At 40.9% G+C, this 12,077-nt stretch overlaps 1 protein-coding gene across 1 annotated transcript; it reads right to left on the reverse strand.

Annotated features, from left to right (window-relative positions):
• Positions 1 to 1,831: 1,831 nt before the first annotated feature.
• LOC149211364 (uncharacterized) lies at positions 1,832 to 6,990 on the reverse strand. Its single transcript, XM_089388371.1, has 3 exons — positions 6,279 to 6,990; positions 5,133 to 5,874; positions 1,832 to 5,015 (listed from the first exon to the last, which is right to left on the reverse strand). Exons 1-3 carry the CDS (start codon positions 6,988 to 6,990, stop codon positions 1,832 to 1,834), a joined length of 4,638 nt encoding a protein of 1,545 aa, XP_089244497.1.
• Positions 6,991 to 12,077: the final 5,087 nt, after the last annotated feature.

Genomic DNA, 12,077 nt, shown 5'->3' on the forward strand with positions numbered 1-12,077 from the left:
CTGATACACAGCTGCTTATACACCGCTGTTGTTGTTGATACACATCTGCTTATACACCGCTGCTGTTGTTGATACACAGCTGCTGATACACTGTAGTTGTTGCTGATACACAGCTGCTGATACACCGCAGTTGTTGCTGATACACAGCTGCTGATACACCGCAGCTGTTGCTGATACACAGCTGCTGATACACCGCAGCTGTTGCTGATACACCGCCCAGAAATCTCCCTTGCTCTCTTGCTCTCCTTCTCTCAATTAGCTCATGAAAGAATTGAATGGAATGTGATCTTTTCCTCCTTTTCCTCCCTTAATATAACTCCAAGTGACTTTTGGGTGATCCAAGTGACTTTTGGGTGATCTCTAAATCCAATGGCTGAAATAGATTTAGATCAATGCTTGAGATTAAATGCTCATTTAAATCTCACTTTTTATTTTTTTAATTCACCCCACTTTTTTTTTTTTTTGTAAGCTGCGGTAGTTCTTATTATTTACATCCAAGAAGTAATAGTACAAAACTCAGGAGTCTCAACCTGCCCCGTAGGGAAACCAGATCTGTTGACTCCTGTGATCCACGAGTTCAAAATCATAACAGACGGAATGGATTTTACTAACATGCTTAAACAGTTTGATACTACCTAAATTGTTCCACCCATTTAACAGCCCATGAGTACTACAGATTAACAACCTAGAGTAATGTTTCCTAGGGTCCATCTCACTAAATCTTTCAAAAACTAACAAGGCAAAACAGCGAGGACAAAGGAACCTGGACCTTTATATTTCTGCATGCGCTTTACCAGCGTGGTCTGCTTTGCTGGTCTGCATCGCTTCCAGCATGTCCTTAATTTCCTTGAGCTGTATGTTCTGTTGTTTGACAAAATCCTCTAACTTGGCTGTCCCCTGTTTCGCCGCAGCCGTTTCCTGAGCCATCTCGACCATTTCTGCCGCCACCTGCTCCATCGCCTTGGCTAGGAGATGTTTCAGCACCCAATACGTATGGAGAGCCCGTCGATACAAGGTGAGCCTCCCTCTTGTGTTCCCCGGGTCAGGAAGTTGCACCGACCATTCATTCATTTCGGGATCAGACGGCTCCTCGAGAACCTGATCTTCCATAGCCTCTATTATATTTCGAAAGTGCGGATGAGAGTCATAATTATAAGCTTGCTCTGCTTCATTTAAAGCCGTGTCGATGGTGCGCTGTCTGCGTCTCTTTCTTGCCTGCCTGCTAGTTCCTTCCCCCATGCTAGCCGATTTTCTAGGTCTTCCTCTGCCCCTCTTCTTCCTACTCTTCTGAATTACATTCTCCCTTTCATGCTGAGGGTGAACGCTGCTCTATCCTTTTTCGCTGCGCTTCCCTCTGTTTCCCTTTGCCTGACTGTAATCCATTTCCTCAGAACTCTCAACTACAATTTCTACTCTACCTTGAGCCCCAATGCGGTCTTGTGCTGTACCTTTCCCCTGAAAGCCAGAGTTGCCCTGACTCTTGTTCATGTTTGCACTTTTAGCTCTCTGACTCCTGATACTTTGCCAAACTGGCTCTGCCCGCTCGTCTTTTCTACTGCTGGTTATTCCTTTTCTGCCTCGATTTTTATCCCTCTCGTCTCTTGTTGTTTGATATCGGGTTACCTGTCCACCTCTCTTGTCACGTCGCCTCCCCCTATTACGAATTGATTGTGAAATCAATTTTTGCTTTGGGCCTCGTCCTTGCCATACCTTCAAGACAATAATTACTCCTGTCATGGTACTACGATCACCTGTCTCCTGACCTTTCTTACTTGCCGTCGTTGCGAGCCTATCTCGCCTGTTGCTTCTCCATGCGAGAATGTAATTACCTCTATTCATCATGATGATTGTCATTAACAATCAGTTGCCTAAGACCGTCCCATCTCGCCAGCTCCGCCTGAGTTTGCCAGCTGTCATCAATGCATTCTGTGATGTCTTTACTCCCCCAGTTCGCAAGGCAATCTGCAGGTTGATTTCCTTCCCTTCTGATATGCGAAACTATTTTGTAGTCAATTTCTTTTAGTAGTTCAGCAATATCTTGGATTATACTTGCACTTCTCCAGCTTGTGGCGACCTTGTCCCAATTCTTCCCTTGAATTAGTTTTTTTAACGTATCTACAACTAGGGTGGAGTCCCCTTCAATTTCTAGCTTACTGTAACCAAGTCTTCTGGCAGTTTTTATCCCTTGGTAAGCTGCCATGAACTCTGCCTCGTTGTTGGTCATTGTACCCCCATAGTCCGCGTATATCCATTCTGCTACTCCCTGTCCATTTCGAAAAATGCCGCCATACCCCGCTGGTCCTGGGTTTCCTTTAGCAGCCCCGTCGAAATTTAGTTTCATAAATCCCTCCGCAGGTTTTTGGAACTTAACTGGGCTCTGAGTCGCCATATGTTGTTGTGATTGCTTAGTTTGCTGATAGGTCATCCCTTGCTCTAAGTTCAGTCTCTTTAAAACTGTCATCTCTGAATCAGATGTTTTCCAATCTTCCTCATTCCAGTGTTCTGCTAAGATTGATTCCCTGACTTGCTTTACGGTCATCTCCCATATATCCTCAGGGTTAGAGGCTTTGCCCTTGAAGATACGACTGTTTCTCTCCTTCCACAGGTTCCAGACATTAAACCCTGCCACAAGGCTCCAAGCCCGTCCTACGATTTTGCTGTTAAATTTTCCTTCTCCTCGTTCGATCAGGGTTTGGATGATATCTCGTTGATTCCTTTCTGCAGACGAGAAAAGCTTTCTTGTGTTTTCCCACTGGAATTGGGCAATCTGGCATCTTATGAGGAGGTGTTCTTGATCTTCCTCTCCTTCATTACAGAGACAGCATCTTGAGGGTCCGGAGAAACCTCGTTTTTGAATTCTGTCCCAGGTTAATATCCGTTTTCTGATTCTCCCTATCAACCAAGCAAAAATTTTTATTTTAGGCCACCATTTTGTTTTCCATAGCTTTTTCCATTGTAGGTCTTCCTCCTCTTGCTCCACCCGCGTTTGTATTTTATAGGCTTCTTTTATATTAAATGTTCCTTTTGTTTCTTTGCCCCAGCGAAGGATGTCTCTACCTTCTCTCCTCTTTATCCGTCTCGAATCCATTTCTTTTATAAAGCTGGATCTTTGTTCCTCTGTGGAATTCTCTGCCCATACCTCCATCGGTTTCCATCTTCTCCATTCCCCGTCTCCTTGTTCTTCATCCCAGTAATCAGTCACTGTAGTGAGGTTACTTGCATCTCCTTCTCTATGTAGGCCTCTCAGATTTTGATTGTTTATGAGCTTTTCTCGCTGCTGCCAGGCTTCTTTCCAAAATTTCGCTACCTGTCCCCCTCTGATTTCCCAGAATATATACTGATCAATTAAATCCCTGTTTTGAATGGTTAAATTCCAGATATCCGAGCCTCGGGGCATCTCTTGCTTTCTAAGGATTCCTTCCGGAGTGCGAGGCATATTATATTTGGAAGACCAGATTTCTTTCCAGAGGTCTGACCCCCCCTGTATCCACCTCCATCTTAGCTTGGCCACAAGCACCTGATTTAAGATCCAAGGGTCCTTAAGATCCAGGCCTCCTTTCTCCTTTGGTTGGGTAAGGCTGTTCCATGAGCAAAGGGCCCATTTTCTCTGTTGCTTCGGACCACCCCATAAGAATTTTCTGTATATCTCAACCAATTTATTACAAGTTCCCTTCGGGGCTGCCATTACTGATAAAGAGTAAATAGGGATTGCTTGGATGGTGGCTTTCAGAAGCACTACCCGGGCAGCCAGATTTAGAGTTCGAAAGGTCCAGTTGTCCAGTCTTTTTGATATCTTCTCCAATATATGTTTCCAATTCCCAAGTTTTCTTGAGGATGAATCTAACATTGTTCCTAAATATTTGGTAGGGAGGTCTCCTTTCCTGTAACCTAAAACATGAGTTAGGTGATTTTTAATCGGCTCCACTGTGTTGAAAAAGAAAGTTCTAGATTTTTCTTTGTTGATTTCCATCCCTGTTCCCTCCATAAATGTTTCAAGAATTTTTTTGATCCTTTTCACCTCTTTCCACGTTGCTCTGCAGTAGATCATTATATCATCAACGAATTGTTGATGGGTTACAGTTGTTTGATTTCCCCATAGTTTTAGGCCTTGAATTTTCCCATCTTCAAGTTCCTTTTTGAAGAGTCGCCCTAATCCTTCGGCCGCTATTATAAAGAGGAAAGGGGATAGGGGATCCCCTTGTCGAAGACCTCTTGAGGCATTAAAAGTGGGTGTTGGAGTCCCGTTCAGGAGGATGGAGAAATTTGGCGAGGTAACCATACTCATGACCCAATTAACCCATCTGTCACTGAAACCAAAAGCTTTGAGTATCGTTTCTAGATACTTCCAATTAAGCCTGTCATAAGCTTTGGAGAGGTCGAGTTTGATGAGCATTCCTCTCTCTTTTTTCGTCTTCATAGTGTGAATCACTTCCTGAGCAACAACTAGTCCATCTAAGATCTGCCTCCCTTCCACAAAACCAGTTTTCTCTGGTGAGATGATACTCGGCAGTATCGATTTCAACCTCTGTGCAACAACTGAGGAAATAATTTTGTATATGACATTGCATAGTGCTATAGGGCGGAAGCCTTCTGCCTGCTCTGTCTGGTGAGTTTTAGGGATGAGGGTCAGTAGGGTTGCGTTGACCCCTGGCCAGATTTTTTGATTTATTCTGGCTTCCTCAACCACTTCCACCACTTCTTCAGCTAAGAAATGCCATCCAACATGAAAAAACTCCACTGTGAATCCATCCGGGCCTGGAGCTTTGTTCTTTTTCATATTTTTGACTATGTCTTCCACTTCTGCCTTTGTTATCCTTCTCATTAGGGCCAGGTTTTGGTCTCTGGTCACCATAGTCGGTATTTCCCTTCTTATCTTGGCTATTGCTTCTGCTCTGTCTGCTTGTGGCTCTTTCAAAATTGTCTTAAAATGCTTTAACAATTCGTTTTCAATATCTTCATGTTGGATGATTCTATCCCCTTCCTGATTTCTTAAAGAGAAGATTCTATTCCGTTGTCTGTGATGTACCATTGCCCTATGGAAGAATTTAGTGTTCCTTTGTCCCTCCCTGAGCCACTGGACTCTTGATTTTTGTTTCCAGAGAATTTCTTCCTGTTTTCTTCTTTCCTCTAACTGGGATAATATTCTACCTTCTTCTTTTGATCTTTCCCCTTGTATGCCGTCTGTTATATCTAGTTGTTGCAATTCTGCCATTTTTTGTTCTAGCTTGGTTTTCTCTTCCATAATGTTGCCAAATTCTTCTTTGTTCCATTTCTTTAGCTGAGTCTTTATTTCCTTCAGCTTTAGTTGGAACGTATGAGTCTTGTTCTTTCCTTGTACTCTGTTGTCCTTCCACCAACCCTCTAATTTTTCTATTAGATCTTCACGTCTTAGCCAAAAGGCCTCGAATCTGAAAGGCTTTTTATTTGGTCTCTGTTTCATATCTATTTCTAATTTGATCGGCCAGTGATCCGAACCTGCTACCGGGAGAATGGTTGCTTCAATAAAAACATCCTTCATCATTACTTGTTCTGAGATTAAGAATCTATCAAGGCGGGATGCTATTTGGTTCTCTCCACCTCTTCTGTTGTTCCAAGTGTGCATTCCATTATTGGTTGGTATGTCAATCAGCTTTTGTTCTCTTATCATGTCTCTAAATTGCTCTCCTTCTTTGTCCATTCTTCTTACTCCTCCTCTTTTTTCCCCTAACTCTTTGATTAGGTTGAAATCTCCTCCGATGATCCATTGTTTGCCTGGGATTAGGCTTCGAAGTGCCTTTAAATTTTGGAGAAATTTTTCCTTTTCGTTTGGGACATGAGGTCCATATACCCCTGATATAAAGACCTCCTCTTTCGTTCCTAGAATACTTGCTTTACCTGTTAGAATTCGGTGGAAGCTCATCCAGTTACTGAACATAACTTCTTCTAGGTTCCATAAAATGACTAGTCCCCCTGCACATCCAGTGGCATCCTGTCCCATTATTTCATATCTAATTTTATTTCTATTCAGAATTTCCTGCATTTTCTCTGTACTAATTTTTGTTTCCTGTAAGATCATAATACTTGGCTTTTCTTTTTTCAGTCTCTCCTTCAGATATCGTTGTTTGCCTCTACTGTTGAGGCCTCTTATGTTCCAGGTTGTGATTATCATCTTAACAATTTTGTGGGGGAAAGGAATACCTCCGAGAGGGGAATTACTCTTCCAGAGCTGACCAGTTCTTCTCCCACTTCTTGGAGCACTTCACCCAATGTTTTCCTTCCTCTTTTTTTCCCAGCCTTGCCAGAGCTGCTCACTCCTATTGTCTGTAATCCCTGTTTTTCGGGGTGTTGGTTCTCTTTCTCTTCTGTGTCTCCTTTTCTTTTTTTTTTCTCCTTGTACCTTTGAAAGGCTTCCTTATACCTCTGTTTTTGTTCCTCTGGTATGAATCGTTCATCGATTCTTTTCCATTCTTGTAATAGTTTTGCCATTACCCGTTCCTCTTCTTCCCCTTTTGCCTTCGGGGGATCCATCTCCATTCCTCCTGTCTCTTCCTGAGTTACTTCTTCTGAATCAACTCTCTGCTCTCCTTCCATCTTTTCTGTTTCTTTATCCGCTTGTTCCTCTCCTACCTCCATTTCCTCGACTTCTTCTTCTTCACTTACTTCTGTTTCCTGTCCTTCTTCTTGCAATATTTTAAACTTGTTTGGGGTTTCGTTATTCTGATCTCCTCTCGGGGTTCTCCTTTGTCCTTGATTGTTTCCTCTTCTGTTCCTTCTGTGGACTGTTTGGAAGGTCTCTTCTTCTTTTTCTGCGGTTCTCCCTCTCCGTCTCCTTTCATTTTCCTCTTCCCTTTCCTTTTCTGCTACCGTGATGGGGCAATCTCTGAGTAGGTGACCGTATTCATGGCAGCGTCTGCATCGGAAGGGAATGTGTTCATAATCCAGGGTTTGGTTCCATATTTCATCATGGTACTCCAGTTCTATTGAATCTGGCAAGGGTTCAGTGATATTCATATACACACAGATTCTGGCGAATGTGGTGTATTTTCATCTCTTAGTAGATTCCGCCACTTTCACAAAAGATCCTATGGAGTTTTCGATCCCTTGAAGGATATCTGGTTTCCAAAATTCTGACGGAAGGCCAAAAAGTCGGATCCACACCGGTGCCGCTAGTATTTTTTCCTTGTCTGGATTATAGCATTCTACCCATTCTCTCATGAACAGGCCCGCATTGTTCATGAAGTGAGGCTGCTCCTCAAAGACTTTATTCTTATCTTCTAGATTTGAAAATATGACCGTGAAGAAACCTTTCGCCCCCAACTTAACATCTACATGTCCTTTTGGTTTCCATTTCTGCTGTATCCATCTCATGAGGTTTTTCTCATTCGGCCAGTATCCTATGAACTTACAGATCAAAGCATAATCTCTCATATAGCTTCTATAATCTTCTAGTGAGTTTGACGGAATAACAAACCTGGGTCTGTTCGTCGCCCTCGGAAGGCATTTGCTTGGTATGCCAGTTCTCCTTTGAGCTCCATCAGCTGAGGATTCTCCTTCGTTCTTGCTTTCTTCCGCTTTCTGTCTTTCCTTTCGGGCTCCTCCTGTTGTAACTTCTTTGTAGGAGGGGATCTCTCCCCCCCCGTGTTCTGTACCCATCGGTTCCGAGCAGCTCGCTCCCGCTTTAGGATCTGTACCAAGACCGTCAGAAATCGTAAACCCTTTGTTAGTCCGTTGGGGATGGCCGCCTGCCACCCCTTGGACCCTTTCCACTCTGCGAAAGCCTGCACCTGTCAGGGCTTATTCAGGCCTGCAGCCTGAAAGTTTCAGGGCGACCATCGAAACCCTTACCTTCCGTGCCATTTTCCGCTCAGTCCGATTCCCTTCCACGGTAATTTTCTAATTCACCCCACTTTAATAAAGACCCATTTAGTCATTTATTTCCAAAGTCACTTTTCCTTTCTAATTTTTCATTGACTTTATAAAAGTCACTTTAAAATTAGACTTAGTAAATTTATCACTTAAAGTCACTTTTAAATTAGATTTAACTTTATAAAATTATAAAGTCACTTTAGGAAAAAATTAAATTCTTTTGGACACTTTTCCCTAGGCCAAAGATCAAAGCCTAAGGGAACCACCTGTCCTCCGGTACTAAATTTCAACAAATATAGTACAACAACCTAAATAGATGATACATAAATTAAATGATAAATATAAATTTTTTTATGCTTTCTAAAAATTATAATAATTACTTATACATATACATATATATATGTGCTTTTTTTTTGTTTAAAATGCATTTTTGAACAAATACATGTATTCAACACCTTGCAAAACCCTTAAGGCACTCAAATTCTACAAATCAAACAACTTAAACACGTTTTTGTTTAAATATCCTGATTTTGGTTAAAATTAACTATAAAAAATGTCATGAAAAATGTTTAAATTAATTGTTGAGAGAACTAATCACTCATTAACATTTTTATAATTCTTTATAAACAATTTTTAGCTAAATGTAAATCTTATACAATTTTTTTTTTTTTTTTTTTTTAAGCTTGGCAGGTCCACTTTTTTCCATTCATTTCTAAGAAAATTTACACCGTGTAGATTGGTTAGGTGGACTCAACTTTCCCATTGGGAAACCAAGTCTGTTGGCCACCATTCCCCATTGTATACCATCCAAAGTAAAAAAGTTTCAGTGTTTCTATCCAAGATATATAAGTCTTTGTTTCATGATCATAATCTAGATCTCTACCTATACATATTCTTGCATAAGGAAAAGTAAAATATATCCGCATATAATTTAACAAAATTAAGCAAGGGAGATTATCTAGTCATTCTACTCCTCCAAGGCCGATTCCACTGGCGCAGGGTCTTTGACATTTGATCCAAGAATCTCATACAGTTCCAAGATACATGGGATGTAACTTTCAATTCTACCAAGCTTGGTATCTTTCTTATGGAGTTGAAATTGAACTTTTTGGAATTCTTGTTTGTAGTTTGGCTTGCCTTGGAGAGAAATAACCATGTCCACCAAGATCTACTCCATAGCCTTTCCCAACATGCTTTTCATTAGCCAATAAAGATATAACATTTGTTTAAATTGCATTATCTGACCTCTAGTGTTACTAGGGTCCGAGACAAGTTTCCTCTAGTCATCCATGTCCTCCTCTGTCTCACTGCCCTACTTAACTTTATCTTCCCATTCCTCTAAAATTTTCTGAATACCTTCATCAGTGCCCTCGTGATATGCCTCGAAAGCCTCGCTGATAAGCCTTTCCACCGATTTCATTTATGGGCACCTGGGCCCATCTTCCACGGCCACATCTTTTCGCAGGTTGAGCCATGGAGGAGATGACCCAAACCTGTTTAGAGTAGAAATTGGCTAAACAAAAATAATTCAACATGGTATGACAGTGCTCCCATCCCTGGGTTGAATTACCACTAACAAACTCCCCACTGTGCTCCTCCTTTTTCCCTTTGGTATCGATTCCAGGGCCTTCGTGGTCATAGGTCCATTCCCCAGGAGGGGCCAACCTACTGCCACTAGCAATGATACGTCGCCACCACCCCCACCTCCTCACAGCCACAGATAGGTTCTCCTCCCCTCGACAATTCCAAGTTAGTGAACTCGGCCGCTTTCCAGCATTAAACCTGTCATGGTTTGTGTTATCACAAAACCAGTACTAGGGGGCTGCAACTAAGCATGGTCTCATGTAACTATTTCAACCTATCTTTAGACCAAAGATTAGCCTCTTTGATCAGAGAGGGCTCTCTCAAAACTCTTGATAAAATCCTTCACACACTAGATGGCTAACTCTTTATTTACTTATGAAAACATAACTGGTTGGAAACACACCAAAAGATATCTCATTGGGCTATGGAGTCTATAATATCAAGTAGACAAGAAAAACACAGTGATCTCATAGAAATCAAGGCTCTTAGCATTACAAGTCAAACATATTCCACCACACATAGCTTGCTGTATACACAGGAAGTCAGAGCATATAATTATGAATTCTGAGTGATTGCATACAACAAAACCATAAAATAACATAAGGTATAACACATCATCACTTCATTTGACCATGACAATCCTTCGAGAATCTTGAGAAGAGAATAACTCTGTTTTACTATTACTGTCAAAAAAGGTCTTACAGTGGCCCAAAACAACACACTTTTTCTATTAAGTATCCAACCTTTTTTACATCTAAGTTATTCCTATATATAGCCTATCATAACACTGCTGTACGAGACTCCTCATCAAGCATGAAGGGAGCTCGGGCTTTTGACATAAATGACCTTAACAATAACATAAACAAACTAATTGATTACAAGAGATATGATGCTACGAAAACAGAGGATTCCATCATATTGGCACTTTAAGTCTTCTTCCTTGTATACCCTGCTGTGTCCTTGGAGCTTGCCACCTGTAGTATTGCAATAATAACCATATCCAAACTTAAAACAGATTCAATGTATATACAGCTCCGGATACTTGATGCATAGATGATTCAACAACCGAAAAGAAAATGAAGCCTATATTCTTGGTTGCTGCCTCCCCTCGGTGTTCATATATTAATGATCCATCTTTAAGCCATTTAAACCTTGGATAGTCCCGTGTGACTGAAGAGAACTCATAACCCAGCCATCCCACAACTGGACAAGTGTATCATTTAACACCTCAGCAGCTCTATCCAAACCCTAAAATTTCGGAGATAAAGTGACTTTTAGGCAAAAGACAAAACTACGGCTTTTTCTTTGAATATTTACACCTGGCCTCCTTTTCAAAATATCTGACTGATCTTCTATAATCTCCATGCTGATATTAAACCATCTTTTTAAATATATGCTGACCTCAGCATTCCAACTCAAGCTTTAAACCTAACCAGCCATCTACAGCAGTTTCGTAGCGCGCTACGAAACTGCTGTAGGTCATCAAAATTAAATATATGAACCTCAAAACAGCAATATTTCAAATCTATGATTCCTTTAGTCTTTCCATACAGGTGTGAAGACACAAAAAAGTCTCAAAAACTTTTAAAAAGACAATGGCCCAAAATATATCAAAATTTGAGAAAACCCATTCCTCCTTGAATCATTTAGCTAGCTTGTCTAGCTTTTCTTTCAGGCTGATGACTTCCTTCTTCAACCTCTTGTTCTCTGCTCTTAGACTTGCATTCATTTGTTTCATAGTTTTTGCCTGTTTTAGAGCTGGTACTGTCCATACATAGGCATCAGATACCGAACTAGCTTGACTGATCAAACTTGTTTTACCTTTCATCACAGCTTTCTTGTAACTAGTATATCTCACTGCCTTCTCTTTAAAAATATTATGAACCTGAGGTATCTCCTTACTTGCTCCAGCTTGCTTTTTAATGGCAATCACATTTCCACTTTGACTAATAACCACCTTATTGTCCTTATTCTTGTTTTTAACTGCTTGGACTATTTCAGAGAAGATTTCAAGTGCCTCTGTCCTAGGCATGTCTGAAGGGACTTTCTCTTTTTGAGCCTTTTCTGCTTCCTTCATTTGCCTCCTAGTCATTGGTCTGCGAGGTTTAAAGGCATACTCTTCACCTGGTTCTTCAAACTTTAACCTTTTGGAAGCCTTTGACTTCTTAGAACTTTCAGGTGAAGATTGTGTTAGATCAATATGCATAGGTGATACCAATTGATCTTGTTCTATTTCAAGTGGTTCAACTTGAATTGGATGTTCTTGTTCTAATTCAATGGCTTCCAACAAATCATTTAGACTACCCTTAGAAACAGGACTCTCTTCCACATGAGCTGATTTTCCTTTTTCTTTGTTCAGCTGGCCTCTAGTTCTTACTCTTGAAACTCTTTCAACTTCACTAGACTTAATTTCATCTTTTCTTTTGTGAGTCTTCTGTTTAGATGATTCTGGTGTTTCTTTAAGAGGCAACTTAGAAGCTTCTTTTTCAGATACTTTAGATGATTTTGAAGTTTTGACTACTGATGCTTCAGGAGTTTCTTTAACTGCTAACTTAGGAGTCTTCTTTGTTGATGCTTCAGGTGTTTCTTTGACTGTTACAGACCTCTCTGGCTTCTTTGTTTTAGCTTTGGGCTTCTTATGGTCTATT

Source organism: Pinus tabuliformis, chromosome 1_1 (genome assembly GCF_031772625.1).
Source record: "Pinus tabuliformis cultivar Carrire ecotype Pingquan chromosome 1_1, CPIR1, whole genome shotgun sequence".
Lineage (NCBI taxonomy): Eukaryota > Viridiplantae > Streptophyta > Pinopsida > Pinales > Pinaceae > Pinus > Pinus tabuliformis.